Below are 16,649 nucleotides of genomic sequence, written 5' to 3'. Positions count from 1 at the left end.
GGCTATAATGAGACTCCAGCTGAAACCACAGAATAGAAGTTGTTGCAGAAAGTATTCTAAGGATTTCCAGTGTTTTCAGGTCTACTAAATTACCAGTGGTTTCCTTGGTGATGTTTCAGAAACCCCGCAATTGACATCAGAAAAAAAAAAAAAGGAAAGAAAAAAATCATCACATTAAATTAAAAAGAAATTAAAAATCCTAAACAAAGATACAACTTCAATTGTACTTAAATCTGTGATCCTAAGACACTCTTTCTTTTATATAAAATTGAGTATCTGTAGTGAAGAGATACAACTAGTCATTCTTTAACGCACCTTAAAAATAACTTCAATAAGAACGCATAGGAAAGCAGAAGGTGTGTCTAGGGAAGTACTATCTGGCACCTCATGCAGAGAAATGCTTTCTCAACAAAAGTATCAGTCACTACATAAGTGTCTGCTTCCGACTATGCTGAATGGCGGTCTGGAATTCTCAATCACTCAGAACTCTTCTCAAGCTCACTGGAGGTAAAGGGCGGACAACACCCCCCTAAATTAGTAGAACCGAAGCAGAATTACATGTCAAAAGCTTGAAATAGATGCTCAAACTTCCATGCTCTTTTTATTACTCTAGGTAAATGAAAGTAGATAGGTATGAAAATGTGTGGAAAGACAAGGAACTTATTTGAATACTAGTCATGATTTTGACAAAGGGCTTTTTAGCCCTCAATTATTTTCACAGACAGGATCAAGAGAAAGAGATGAGCTATAGTCAGCTGTTTAGCTTTATTTTTTATCTCTGTCACAAATTCTCAGATGGCAGAGTTGGAACTGACTAAGTGAATGTTGTAATTTTCAAGTTTACAAAACATGAAATTGAATAAGTTAAACTAAGTATGTAATGTTAACCTACAGTCTGCTCTATTTCAGTACATGTTGATAATTCAAGAATATGTTCATAGCCCAGGATTAGCTTGATCTTGGTTTGCTTTTTCTGCCTATGCATTCCAAAGTTGCAGTGATTATGAAGGCGGCAATAATTAAGAAGGGACTTGATTTGACAGGGTACATTAAGGAAATTTTCTGCACAAGACAGAGTATTTGTCAGGACGCAGAGTTAAAAACTAAGGATAAGGGCTACGTACCCACAATGAGGACCATTTTCAGACCGTTTGTGAGAACATTAAGACAGACACAATAACATGGCCTGCATGGTTATGTGAACCAGTTTTTGATTCTGCAGTAGCTTACATAGCCACATACAGTTTGCCTCCATGGCACAGATGAAGACATATGAGAATCTCATTTGTGATTCAGGGAACCTTTCAAAGAAATTACAACATGCGTCTCAGCTTGGAATTTCATGACATATTTCTCCATATGCCAGTTATATCTTGGCCTGTAGGTTTTAATTCCAATTGGTATATGTTAGCTAACTCCTGGCATCTGTTATTGCGCTGCAAAGAGTAAACTGGAACCTTAACAATCAAAGAACTTTATTAATATTTAAAGAAAATGTTTAATGTTTAAACAGATTGTAAAATCTTTAATGAAGCCATTTGGTAACTAGTTTGCATATGGCATTATGTTCCTTAGCCTACCAGCATCAAAAATGACATCATCTTCAACAAGATGAGGTTCTCTGTAGAAATACTGTTTTCACTGCATTTATCACTATAGTTCACGGCATGAACTACATTTCAGCATGTGTATTTTCCAGTTCTCTTGCTTAAGTAAAATTGTTGTTTTCCTTGTTGTTTTCAAGAGAAGATTCTGTTTAATTGTAGGGGAAGGCACGTGTAAGATACTAGAATATGGTATTTCTTACAAAATACTGATGATAAAGGGACACATGATTGGTGAGAACTAATGAGGCCAGAGTAAATCTGCACATTTTCAGTTAAGGAGCCACTAAAGCAAGTATGAAAAAAAAAAAAAAAAAAGAAGAAGAGGGAAAATGGAGATAAAGAAGGAAGTATAGAACTGAATATTCTAATGAGATTTCTATATGTGGAGACCCAATATTTTCAATATTATGGATAGGATAGAGGATAGAAACTATTTTATGATATGAATCAAAATGATGCAGCTAATTACTGATATACCACAGTTATAAAGTCCACTGTTACCAGTTTACTTCTAGCAGTGTTTCCTAGCTGTTTACCATCCATCATGTAGCTCACAGCTAAAAGGAAACAATTACTGCATTTCCACATAAATTTAGGGGGAGACACATGTCACGAGACTGCAGATTAACATTCTTTTAGCATAGTTAAGTAACCAGGAACATCAGTCAGATAATGAGGGATTTTGTTAAAATTCAGATTGAAAGACATGGTAGTATAATTCCTTTTTTGTGGAAATCAAGATTTTCTTGTGTTATGATATTTCTTGTTAAACCCATACAGTAAGAAGCTTTAGCTTTCTTTATAGCATTATACTATTCTACAGGGTTTCTTAAGATCTTATTGTACATCTGGTCAAACAATGCATCTGGCACATTTCCAGTCTTCAGCTTTTTCTGCTAAATACAGAAAATAGCTGTGTATAGAACTGGAATTCATTGTACATTTCCTGTCGATTGCAATCCATTTTAAAGGTAATAATTATTACAAGCACTGCGCATGTGGTGCATATTCAATTAGAGATAAGAAGGCAATTTATAAACAAGGACAGGCTGTAACAGACCCAGTTGCTCTGGAGAGACGCATTGAGTTACCAAGCTATGACCATCCAGCTCAGGAACACGAGGCTTAGCCAGCATGCCTGTGACACAGCTGGAGTTCATTAGTGCCTCAGGCTGGGAAAGCTGGAGGTTACAAGGGAAAGCACACAACAAGAATGAGAGGTAGCTGTTGCTTGGTTGCTTCTTTTTGGGGTACTTAGGCTAGAGCTGTAATGATAGGTAATATCTAGAGACGTGAGCTTTTGGACTTCTACATGGGTCTAAGACTGTGACTGCTGTTGTTTGCCATATAAGTTAGGTGTCTCAAAGACAGCAGAAATTTAGACCTACACTTTCTGGTACCTCCTCCTAACAGCCATGTGCTATATGCAGGATAAACCATTCATTTTTTTAACTGTGCTTAGAATTTTTTTTATCATTTTCTTCTCTCAGAAAGAAAAAGAACCAGGGGCATTTCTGTGTCTTCCCTGATCATTTTGAACAGCTGCAAAACAGAGATTTTACTAAATGCCTTAAGAAACCCCAAACAACCACCACCCAAAAAAGCCTGACCAAACCAAACAAAACCCAACCTGGGTAAAATATAAGAAAATAAGAGCAAAGTTTTCCTCTAATGTAACTCGTTTCCAAAGTATTTGCTTTAAGCAAAACAATTTAAAGCAAGGGCAAAACTATACTAATATTATTCCTATACAAATGAATCTTCTCAAATGCTATTTTATTTTCATATTATCAGAAGTACCTGATTCTTCAGACCTTTCTGTTGACTACTGTAAATTCATCATCTGGACTCTTTCCTGAGCAGCACTGCCTGAAGCCTCAATCGTTATTGCTTTTGAGTCTGAACTTGCAAGATTTCAGGGAGATCAGAGATTAGAGGTTTTTTTCAGCTGGAGAAAGGGAACCATGAGACAGGAGGAGACAGTGCCCATCAGAGCTACCTTTTATGCTCAGTCTCCACTTAAATGGAAGAAAGTACTTAATATATGCAACCTGTTCAATCCTAATTAGGAATTTGGACTTTATTGGATCCTTTAGGCAAAGACCTCCTGAATACTTTCTGAAGAGTGCCAGGCTTAAGTGCTGTGTATTAGTTAAAAAGAATTCCCAGTTTACCCTCAGACAGAGCATTAGTCATCAAATGTTATCCGATATCAGGTGGCCAATGGTGCTATATACTTCAGAAGATAATGGAAAAAACATTCTAGTATGAAATTTTCCTGCAGGCACTGTGATTGTGGTGTGCTGGAAAAACATATACCTCCTGCACACCACATATGCAAAGACTGATAAGAATCTAGTCCTGGTAGTAATCTTGTTTGAAAGATAACTTTCTTTGATTTCAGTCTTTCTCTTTGCCAGTAATTTGTGTGGAAACATCTGACCTCTTGCAGTGCCTTAAAGGTATTTTTTTTCCTACCTAGAGCTCCTGAACAAATCACAACAGCAGCTGCCAATTAGGCTGCTCATTTCAAAAGGATGAGAACTATATTTTGTGGCGGTTGCTGCTCTGCTAATTATCCAGGACATTTTGCTGTAAGTAGGGTTTTCCCCAGTCCAGAAGTACTCTAAATTTTTTTAAAAATCAAGAGGCTGACTTGTAAGAGCCATTATATCCTGACAATTGTGCGGCCTTCCCAGAAATGTAAACTAATTATCTACAAACAGTCCAATGCCTGATAACAAAAAATAGTGGGTATTAACTAGAGGTAAATTCAAATAGGTTGTGCGCTTTGGAAGTAAGCACAGCTGTAGTTATTTGGGCTTCTAAACACTCATATAAATAGCAGGACCAAAGCCACGGGGCCCACACAAGTCCTGTGACTGTGGAGCATTTAAGATAACGGCACTAAACCCATTTCATTTTGCATTGTTGTTCCCTGTGATTTTAGAGGGCTGCGTCTCCCAAATACAATATGGGTGCTAGGTATCTGGAGTGGGACACCTCACAAACATATTGACACAGTTTTGGCAGTAGTAGTACATAGCTGTCTCTACTCAGCTGCTCCCCTTCTCTCACAGAAAGATAAAAACAGTAGATGCAGTTCCTGGCATGCGCTTTTAACAGGAAACTCATGAGATATCATTCTGCTACTGGAGCAGAATTTTCAGTACATTATTTCTTTTCTTATGGAAAGGTAGCTGTCAGGAGAATCCTGTCAGATAGTCATTGTAACATGAACCCACAGAATGTGAATTTTTTGTTTCCATGCTGAGCGTAGGGCTGCTTGTAACTAGTTTATGAGATAAATTAGGCCAGCAGAAAGGCAGTAGAATGACTAGATCACAGGAATGGTGCTTCATTCAGATATAGAGATCCCAAAACTGATTTCAGCCACCTCTCTTTGCCTTCTAGTCCACAGTGCTCTTTGTAGCAAACATTGTCTGATGCTGTTGGTTCCCCTTCTGCCCTCCTTCAGTAGATTTGGATATCTATTGTCATACTTTACTTTTTAGTTTATAGTCTCTTATTCCGATTTACTTCAGAAGTGAGTCCACTATGGATGGAACAGCATCAAGGATGAAGTCCATACTGATGCTATTCAGTGGCATGTCATAGTCAAGAGACTCTAATGATTTGATTTACAGTTTTTGAGGCATTAAAAAAAAATGTTTCATGACTGTTTTGTCAGCTTGTTTCAAATAATATGAGTAATTAACATTAAATTAATATGTTTATAAACACAACCCTTTTACACCAAAGTCTGTTTGGAATACAGCTCAGTTTATGATCCAGCAATCAGCTGATTGATCCCTAGCCTGTTTCCTTGTTGGAAAATGTATAGCTATATCATAAATGAGCCAAACAGTTTTTGAAAATGTAATGTATTTTCAAGGGATTTGAAGGGGATATTAGCTGCTCCTCTGCAAAGTGATGACTTTCAACAAGTGGAGATAATGATGCCTGTGTTATAGTGCGGAAATTAAAGTTTGCAGCAATTGGTACTACGTCCATCAGCGAGGAAATACCAATCTGAACTTTCAGTCCTTCAGGGTAAGTTAATTTGCTCAAGCAGTCCTAGTAAGAGTACATGCTTTGGTAAAGCTGCTCAAAAGTTATGCAGCACAGTGTTCTCTTGTTTTACCTTTACCCTGTTCTCAAACCTGCGTAAAACCTTGGGGGTGAAGGGCTGCTGAAATCTTAATGTGGCATCTTGTGCATACTGCACACCCAGCGCAGCTGAACAATCAGGCCAGAAGTTTTGTCTATAAATCAGGTGTTCCCTAATGGGTTTGTTATCAGGATCAGTGAAAAATGTAACTGTTTAACTTAAAATGTGATTAAAAAGACTATTATACCTAACCTGAGAAGGCAACCTTCAAGAGCTTGTTAGAACAACTATTTCAGAGCTGACTATGTAAACAAGGGTTAGAAGAGTGGAATGAACAGAGACAGGCAGGGCAGTGTGTGACATACCCCCTTGCTGGCTGAATGTGCTTTCCTGTGTCTTCTAGTAATTCTCTGGCTCTTCTTCAATAGGAGATGTTTGGATCTCAGAATTCCCTTCCCAGAATTTATTTGTTGGCACTGTATTTTGTGTGAAAGCAGAATTTTCCATACCCTTGCATACTTAACCAAAGAGAGGTAGTGCTGTTTTCTGATCTCTTCATTGTAGCTATTCTCTGGAGTTAAGGGAACATAAATAATATAACTCACAAGTATGATGGATAAAATTTATAGCCATTAGAGAAAGGCAGAAGCCTCTCTTAATACTCCACTACTAGGAAACTGTGCTGGTCTCAGCCTGGTATTTGAGTAAAAGTGCTAGAGGGCAGAGAGGAAAAAATAGCAAGGAATTTCTTTTCTTTCTGTAGAAAACACGGTGTTGTCCATGCATCCCTTTCTAGAGATGACCTGTAGGATTTATAGTCTACCCACTTTCAACAAACCAGTAATTTCTGTTTATCTAGCAACATCCTGTCTAGCCACTGACTTGCAGCTGAGCAAATCCACACAACCCAACTGTGCATCTGAAGAACCTAATGTAAAATCTGAACTATAATGTCCCAAGAATTAGAAGCAACTGTTGTCTGCCTGCAGCATAATATGAGGTTATAATAGCAGCTGTAAATAATTCTAGAGAAAGCTGCACAGAATCAAATAGCTTTCGATCAGGTCCTAACAGTTTCATCGTCTTTGTTAAAGACACGTTGGGTAATTAAACTTTAAATGTATGACCGAACCTTTTTTCCATGGATGGCAGTGTCAATTTTAATGTTGAAATTACAATGACCATAGTCAGGCCAATGGTGATGTTGACTTAAAAATACTGGTATAAAACATCACTCATGTTAAAAAAATAAAAATAAAATAAATAAAAACACCCAACCAAAACCCACACAAAGTTAATGTTTATAGACGCTTAAGAGAGAATTAGGATAATTGGATTGAATGAAACCTCTCTAAAGCCTGCATTTTCACTAAACATTTATTATCTTACTTATAACAATGTTAAAATAATCCATTGATTTTCACAAAATTTGTAAGATTCTTTAAGCTTCAGATGCTTAAAATCTAATATATCTCTTTCATAGACAGTCAAACAGTGATTGACTAGATAATAAAGTATACATGGGGACTAGTAATTACATGGCATCTTTTGACAGACATTCTTAATAGAGGTCCTTGAATTCTCATTTAAGAACTGTAGATAAGCTTTCATTTTATATCAGTATCTGAAGAAAATCATACCAGTCTTTTTTTTTTTTTTAAAAAAAATCTATTTTTTTAAGGCAAACGATGAGGTATTGTGAGAAATGCAGAACTCTGCCAGAAATACAGCCTCTATCATTGTGCACTGAATTTTACCATCAAGCTATGAAACTTTAATAGCTGGTAAAAATGTAAAGAAAAACGTGCGAAGCAGTACAGAAAAATCATTTGTTTAAAAACAGGTAACACAATTTCACAATCTGATTTACAGTTTAAAATCTAATTTCTGTGGGGTTTGTTAGCTTTAGCTTTGGTCTTAACTTACTGTTCTGTCAGTGTGCATTATAGTTCACCAGTCCTTTTTGAAAGATCTGTCATATTGTAACAAAAGAGGCTGCTTTAGAATAATTCAGTAAGTGAACTGAAGCACCCTTGATTTTGGCCGGTAATGAGTAATAAAAATGACTTAGATTAGGAGCAAAGCTGTCTGTCTAAGAACCATATTAACTTAAAATGTTCTCAAGTCATATAGGATTGTGAGAATGCCAAGTGTTTGGCTTAGTAAATTTACTTGAAAAGAATTCTTTTGGGGAGAGGAAGAAAGAGGTAGTACAGGTCTTGCTGAAACAGCTGCATATGAAAGGGTGATCTTTGGATTAGAAAGTAAATGAGAAAAATTCACAGGAATTTAACAAAAATTTTTGAACCATATTGTAAGGGAGGCAAGGATTAAGAGCTTATAGGGGAAGAGAAAAACAGAAGGGGTGCATAAAACTCACAGCTCTATAGAGAAACACATAATCCCTTTTCTGTGTGTTCAAGGGTAGATTCAGTTTACTCTCACCGTTTTGTTTTGCACTGTTGAATGCAAGGGAACAGCAGAGTAAACATGAACAAAACCACTGTGCATTTAAACTAAATGTTAGTTACTTCTGTAGTTGAAAAGGTTCCTATATAAGTAAAAATAGCATGGCCTTTCTTTTTTAATTTCTCTCTCTGAGGCTATGCATCACTAAATCATGCAGATGAATCCCTGAAAAAGTCTTGTATTCAAACTGTAACAGTCAGATGCAAGGTTAGTAATGGCATATGCAATTCAGTATTTCTGCAAAATAGTAGTAAACATAAATGTTATTCCCTTATTGTACAGTTATCAGAAAGGTTATTTTTTCTGCTGGAATGCTTTTGGAAACATCAGTCTCTGCTGGTATGAAGAAATGCAATCCTGTTCAATAGGTAACAGTACATTCTAGAAGTACTGACCAGAAACTGCTTTGGTGATTTAAAATCTGAGAGAGTCTGACAGTTGAACTGATACTCTGGCCAGTATTTTTTTTTTCTGTCAATCTGTTTTTGTTAGAAAATTGTACTTTTTTATTAAATTGGGATGTAAAAGAGCCAGCAAGATTTTATAAGTAAAATTTCTAATGCTTAAAACAGAGGAATTGCTGAAAAAGGTACCAGATAGAATCATGAAAATTCTAGTCACAGACCATATGTTTCCATTTAGTTCTAGGAGATAGAGTTTGTCCAACCAAGGCTTCTTGGGGCATACGAGTCAACATTAAAAGGGAAGAAAACTGCATTTAAATGACTTCTTACAGGATCTAGGTAATGATGAAGTAGTCTAAAATTACCCCGTGTGCTGAAAAGCATTTTGAATATTGCAATGCCATATATCTAGTACTGAGAACAGCCCCCAGTTTTAAAAAGATAATTACAATTGGACTAGTCACCTGTACAAACAAAAAATGGATGCCCAAATTTCTCCGTTCTTTAAACTAAATAGGACAACAGAAAAAAGTCATTATCTTTCTAGTTATGTCAGATTTTTAATGAGGCAGAAAATAAATTATGTCATTGCTCATGTCTGTGGGCTAGGCTGCAGTTTATACAGTCCCTTTGCAAAAAATCCACATGGATTCAGTCTCTTATACCACTTCTCTCTGATTTACTGGAGCTCTTTGATTTCCTTAACTTCACAGCATTTTTGTACTGAAAACTAGCATAAATTGTTATTTCCTTACCCTTCATCTCCTCAACTAACATTTCAGGTCTCTTGGGAAGAACAGATTCTTGTATTTTTTGCTTATCCAGAAAATTGTTACTGTTTTCTTGGCAAAATCTCCCCTAATGAAAACATAAGCCTCTTCCTTTGCATTAATAATGAAGACCATCCCAGATACATTCCAGTACCTCTGAGCATCCCTTACACCATTTGAAGACACAAAGTCAGTTATTTCTGTGTCATACCTGTTTAGTTCTCATTTTGGAATCTGGCGACAGATTGTTGTAGGTATAATGTGCCTGTGTGACTCCACAGAAAAGGACTGCAACAATACCTAAATTCGGAGAGAAAACCAGAGTTAGCTGCCTCTGTTTTCTTAAGTTTTCCAAAAGGCTGCATAAAAAAGTTAATTAGATTGTTAGTAGCATTTTATAAGAAAAGAACTTTAAGATATAGAATCATAGAATAGTTAGGGTTGGAAAGGACCTTAAGATCATCTAGTTCCAACCCCCGTGCCATGGGCAGGGACACCTCACACTAAACCATCTCACCCAAGGCTCTGTCCAACCTGGCCTTGAACACCGCCAGGGATGGAGCATTCACAACTTCCCTGGGCAACCCATTCCAGTGCCTCACCACCCTCACAGTAAAGAACTTCTTCCTTACATCCAATCTAAACTTCCCCTGTTTCAGTTTGAACCCATCACCCCTTGTCCTATCACTACAGTCCCTAATGAAGAGTCCCTCCCCAGCACCCCTATAGGCCCCCTTCAGATACTGGAAGGCTGCTAGGAGGTCTCCATGCAGCCTTCTCTTCTCCAGACTGAACAGCCCCAACTTTCTCAGCCTGTCTTCATACAGGAGGTGCTCCAGTCCCCTGATCGTCCTCGTGGCCCTCCTCTGGACTTGTTCCAACAGTTCCATGTCCTTTTTATGTTGAGGACACCAGAACTGCACACAATACTCCAGGTGAGGTCTCTTGAGGGCAGAGTAGAGGGGCAGGATCACCTCCTTCAACCTGCTGGTCACGCTCCTTTTGATGCAGCCCAGGATACAGTTGGCTTTCTGGGCTGCAAGCGCGCACTGAAGCCAGCTCATGTTCATTTTCTCATCGACCAACACCCCCAAGTCCTTCTCCGCAGGGCTGCCCTGAATCTCTTCTCTGCCCAACCTGTAGCTGTGCCTGGGATTGGTCTGACCCAGGTGCAGGATCTTGCACTTGGCATGGTTTTATAAGGCATCTTTCAAACAAACTAGATTTTTGTTTTCTTTGCTAAAAGTCAGGAAGGTCTTGAGTCTTCTACATGGTCCATCACACATTCCACTGCTATGTATTTGGCTAAAACTGTAGAAAATTTCTTTTAATTAATACATGGTAGCATCTGACCATAATCTGACAGTTAGGCAAGACTAACATAATCATAACATGAAGGACTTTTGGAAAATTTTGGCAGAGACTGGTAAGCCAAAAATAATTTTCTTACATTTAAAAAAAATGTAATATTGGTCCAAAATGGCTGAAATCAGGGAAAGTCATTTCAGTCTGTGCCTGATTTTTAGCCTTATCATAAACTGTGTGTAACAGTGTGCAAGGCAGACAACACAACATTGCTCATAAAGTGATACTATGGCAACTGTGAGATACTTTGCACAGAATGACTAGGTCAATTTCTATAGCCATGTGGCAGTAATTATACTTCCCAGCTTCTGGAAGGTCTTAAGGAGAAGGGCAGCAGGTTTGTCAGGAAAAATGACTCTGTATTGTAGTGATATTTCTTACTTTTTAAAACTTCCTCTCTGGCCCTGGTTCTAGTTCACTAGAATCATGGAGTAATGTCACTGTAATGCAGTATTATAATTAAAGTAGCTGATAAGAGTGTAACTGCAATTTTGTGTGAGTTCCGGACACTGGTAAGGCAGGAGGAACCCACACAGGGAGAAAATAGAAAACAAACAAGCAAAATGTATCACCAGTAATCATACATAAATGCCCATGGAGAAAGAAAGCTCTATGCTTTCCTTAAACTTGGGGCATGTCTACATAGACAATTATTTACGCAACAGCTCAGGGCTTGTTCGTGTCCATTCCAATCATCATTCCCCTGGAAACCTCCACATGCATTTCCTGAAGCATGTGGAGCATGCAAGTTCTGCTCAGTTTCTGTCTAGTTTTGCAAAAAGAGCAGAAGAACAATGACTGGTTTTACGCAAAGCCAGACTGCAGTGTGATCACTGCACACCTGTGATCTCTGGGGTTCACATATAGCCAGTTTTCTGCCATCCATCCCACAGTGCTTTAGCTCTTGTGCCTTTCAGCCCTTCTATTCACTGCTTCCCCTGTGAGCTCTAATTAGCATTTTAGTTCTGCTTCCTCATGGGCTGCTCTGCAAATTGTTAGGAAATATTTAGCTCCTAGGCTGCTCACTTGTACTGAGATAACACTGATGAATCCAAGGAAACACACTGAGGCGATAAAGAAAGCAAAAAGATACCCATCCGGGTTTAGGCAATATCCATCCTTGTAATATGCAGCAGCTTTCTAGGCATTTATTGGGTTAAATTAGCATGAACCAAAACATATAAACCAGTACTGAAAGCAAAAAGCATGAATTACAATTGTGAAAATAATCCCAGTCTGTGCCTTCAGTCCTGGACTTGAAATTGGGTAAGGCTTCCTCCATCTGCTCCAGGATGGTGACTCTCCTGAATTTACAAAGGCTGTCAAGAAGAGGCTCAGTGAGGGGGCAGAATCTACAGTGCTGCAGGCTTTAGCATAGCAAACCTGATATAAAACAATCTGCTACTTCAAAAGGATTAATAGAAGCAGGCCAGGCTTCACATGGTCACAGGAAAAAATGGATGGTAATGTGCTGAGCAAGTATCAGGGGAAAGTACTGGTGCCTCAGTAAGTTCTTTAACAGGTTTATCCTCCTCCCCTAAAGCATTGTACAGATAAGGAAACATGGCGAAGGAAAAATTTAGACAACGCTGAAACTACTTCATTGAGGGGAGTGTGTGAATGTGTGTGTGTGTACTACACATTGCCACATATCAGTTAAAGTAATTAGTACCTTACCATGCTTTTCTTATATTTCTGACTCTCTTTGGATTGCTAATCATGAAAGTATTGTCCAATAAAATCCAACTTCCTTTACTTGCAAGCCCCTCTTGTTTCTGGGAAGAACTGAAGCCTGGCATAATATGCCTTTGATGGAAGAAAAAAGTACGGAATAAAAAAATTCTGAGATGAATTTGGCACAAGGGATAACTGCCATCAGAAAGAAAATGAGAAAGCAAATCTGTTTTTTCCCCCCACAAACCACAATGGACATCTTTGCTTCTGGGTTCTCTTTATATTGTAAATTTACCTGTACTACTTCTACAGAACACAGTCTCTGTAGCCAAGAGAAATTCCGCTGAGCTTTAACTTCTGTGCCTTTGTTGTTTAATATTTATTTTCTTATGTCTGTTTTGATATTTATTTTTTATAACTACACTAAGACTTTTCTTCACAATGTGGGGAGTAGTGAGATTGTTACTTCCTAAATACATTCCAGGAAGATCATGTTTTTCTGAGGTCTAATTGTTCTTTTCAATGCATCTAAATCTTTTTTCTCAGTAAGTGTATTTGATTGTGCAGAACTGATCTGGGGAGTTTAAAAATTCTCAAGGCATTAATAATGTGCAATGGGATGCTCAAACAATGAAATTTCAGTAAAAAAAAATACAGCCAATCAGTAATGTTGCTAAGTATCACTGGGCTCAGTAACACAACTGGAGATAAGAGTTTCTGATTTAGTTTCTCCTAGATGAATCATCATGCCAAGTCTTGCATTTTTAATATTGACTATTAAGTTCCACTATGATTATAAAATGGTTTTTGACTGCTAAGAAACTGTTAGTTAGAGGTAGTGAGAGAACTGAGTGACATGAAGAATAAAGTAGCTTAAATCTAATTTTACAATAGGAATAAATGATCTGAACCGTGCAATTATGCAAGTGTAGAAACCAGATACCCTGTTTCCAGGGAAGACCGGGGGAATGCAGTGGAATATTTCAATTGCAGCAGTTGAAGGCTGAATATGCACCAGCCATGCCTCTCACAATGAATGGTTCATTAAAAGGCTTGGAGAAAATTGTTTGTAATGCATTGCCATAAAAATGATTGCTTAAAAGTAATGACCAATTACATGTTAATGCAACAACAAAGGATAGAGAAGTACCTAAAGAGGCAAAACCACAACTTTTTCGTTAGAAGGAAAAAACAACCTGGCTCTCTTCATAAGGCTATCAAAGCTGGATTTTAAAGTTAGCTGGGTATCTAAATATTGTATGAATGGCATATGGCAGATTAATTAGGTAATTAAATTATTGCAGGCTTTCTTTCACAGAGAAACAGGTAAGACCAAACATGATAATATTGAGATTGGAAACAGAAAGTATTTATTAGATGCAGGGAGGTGGATAAAGTGAGATGGTCCTTTGACCGGTTCTTATTGCTCAGTGCTATAATTTTGGGATGTGGAGACTTAGCTCACATTTTCAGTGCTGTCACATTGTTTCATTTTTAAGTGGCAAATTTAGCAATTACTAAGATACTTCGTTCTATAATTGCTGATTTATTTAATTACTAACCTAAAATAAGCAGGGAACATTTATAATGGAAATGTGTGATTGCTTGTTAAGTGCAATACAGCTGCTTGTGTTTATTAGTGAAGTTAGTGAATTTTTTCACTAACTCACAATAAAATGATTATAGTCATGATAAACTTTCACCTGCAACTCAAACTCTTTGAAAAGGTTTTATTAGAAATAAAATCCTAACATTATTTTTTTCTTCTTGCAACACAGAGAACTAGTGATAGGTTGTTAATACAACTAGAGAAATTATTCATACGTTACTTTTGCCAAATACTTGTAGTTGAAACTGTTGTTAGAACGAAAGCTTGTAATATCAAAAGATAATATAGGATAAAGGAGTAACTTGTATTTTTAAAAGCATTTTGCTGGCAGTGTGAACATTAGCATGATAGTGTAAACATTAATTTACAAGTGTTAATCTAAAACCAATTCCTATGTTGTCTCCAAAAGACAAATCTTGGTTTGGATAATTTTACAAATAGGCAAAATATAACATACCCTTGCTTTTCAATATCTAGTGCTAAGAGAGAAACTGTAAAAAGGTTTGGTTTTTGTCATAGAAGGCCAGCAGGTACTGTGTGCTTTTAATGCAAACCTGGAAGTGGCTGCCCACAATTTAAACTTCAGAATTTGCTAATCTAAGAGAATAAAACTGACATTATGTTTCCAGCTGTCAGGTCTTTTAGTGGTAAAAAAAAAAACAACTCAGAACAAACAAACGATCGGATCTCCATCTAACAAGGGAGTGGGTGAAATGTATAACTCCATTTCAAAAGATCTATAGGTAAATTGACTGATTTTCATCCCAAATTTGAAGCATTCCAGAGCTTCAGAGATGCATTTTTAATGATGCATAATATTCTGCAAATGCCACAGTAAAACAAGCAACAAAAACTAGTCTTTCATCAGTGACAGTGAAATATGTGAAAAAGAGAATAATGAGTACTGGGTAATAGAGAAATTATTTAAGTCAGATAACGTTTACTTTGGAGTCATATTTTATGTCAGAGTATCCTTACAGAAGTTACTGGGCACATCCCAGTGCATACTGATTTTGTGAGTGGCAGGAAATGAGGCACTGTGTTCTGCATCAAATTGTTGCAATAATAAGGCTATAAACCCAGTAGCAACAATATCCCTATTCAGTCTGTTTTCACTGAGGGTATGAAGTGTGACAAATCATTTTCTTGATACTAAAGCAAAGATTTAAGGTTTCTTTCACCAGACCTGCACCAATGCAGAACCAAAGCTGGTTCTTTGTTCATGAAGCTTTTATCTCTGGAGTTGTCTGAGATTGATTTTATGTCGAAGTGACTGAAGTGACTTAAAGCAACAAAAGACAGAGCTGAGAGAGTTTTTTAGGCCCTCATATGAGGGCTGATCATTGGTATTGCACCTGGCTGCTTCAAGCGAGACCTGAGTGTTGTACTGTTGTAACCAGAACTGAATTGCTGAATTCAATTTGGATTGGAACTCCTATGCTGAGACATAACAGGTTTTATTCTAGATACACTGAATGCTTACCTCTTTATCCTTAGCCTTTTCACCAGCAGTATGGCTTCACTCCTATACAACTGATCATTGATCTCAGTTAGAGCTCCGTGCTGGAATATGTACTTTTCTCTAAAAAACACCTTTCTCTTTTTCTCTTACTGTCCTAAAAGGATGTCTCTACAACAGGACCTAAATTAGTCAAAGCCAAGCACTAACTCAAATATGCGCATAGACTGGTCAAGTGATGCTGTTGAATGGGATAACTGAAACTACACAGGTTATTGGATCTAGCTTATATGTCACCATAGTATGTCTAGAGCTTCCTCTGAAGTAAAGAGTCCACCTGAGTTTAGAGCCATCTCTGAAGGTCTGTAGGCAAGTAACAGATTAGTAACTCATAGCAATCTAGCCCAGTTGTCACCCAAATCTACACAGCAGTCCTCATGCTATCTATTTATCTATGAATAGATATCTAAAAATAGCTAATATCTATCTAATTAGACCTAAATTTCATCCTTCCCTCCGGGGATGGCAGAACTACAGCTTAAGGCAGTTGAGGTCTCTTTCCTTTTGACCTAGAAGCCAAGGTCAAATCACCCTCATTGCTGGGAGAAGCCTGTCTACTTCTCTGTATGAGACAACATGGCATATTACTTATGAAGAAAGGAAAGAAAACCACAAAGTTTACAATTTAAAACCCAGAATAACTTCCTGTTCTTGAATTATGTCAGCTCTGTGAACTAAAGCCAATCAGGTACCAGCCTGCATTATGCTCGCAGCGCAGTCAGAAATGTTTGGGTAGATCCCTTCTGAGAGTGATACAAGAATAACCAGTCACAACATTTTAAATAAGGGAAGATACAAAGGTAGCACAAAACTGCCCCAGTGAGAGACCAGATCTTCAGAGTTGTCCTGGGTATATCAGTCATAATAAGCTGCTGCTTATTAACATTTTTTTGGAAGAAAAGCTTTCTCACTAGGTATCCTCTGTGCTCCTGTGAGCCCCTGAATGAGAAGGCAAATGTCAGAAATATATCACAAAATGTTCAGACAAGAATTGCTGAAGGTAAGGAAGCAGCAGTAATTTATTATCACAAGCTATTTCCTTTACAATGATCAGAAAACAAGAATTTTGGTCTGGGCTCTGAAAACCAGTAAAGGAAAAAAAGATGAACCCACCGAAGATT

General features: G+C 37.5%; 1 protein-coding gene across 1 annotated transcript in view; it reads right to left on the bottom strand.

Annotated features, from left to right (window-relative positions):
* SLC9A9 (solute carrier family 9 member A9) overlaps positions 1–16,649 on the bottom strand; it is a 195,756-nt gene that overhangs the window by 95,643 nt on the left and 83,464 nt on the right. Inside the window, exon 9 of the mRNA XM_061452903.1 lies at positions 9,573–9,661. Coding sequence (XP_061308887.1) covers positions 9,573–9,661 — 89 coding nt within the window. The remainder of the gene's footprint in view (positions 1–9,572; positions 9,662–16,649) is intronic.

This window comes from Pezoporus flaviventris, unplaced genomic scaffold (genome assembly GCF_033815535.1).
Source record: "Pezoporus flaviventris isolate CSIRO_AGI_PZ_B2104156 unplaced genomic scaffold, CSIRO_AGI_Pfla_v1 ptg000013l, whole genome shotgun sequence".
In the NCBI taxonomy this organism is placed as follows: Eukaryota; Metazoa; Chordata; class Aves; order Psittaciformes; family Psittacidae; genus Pezoporus; species Pezoporus flaviventris.
The sequence above is the reverse complement of the archived record's forward strand: the minus strand, read 5'-3'. Positions and strand labels throughout refer to the sequence as shown.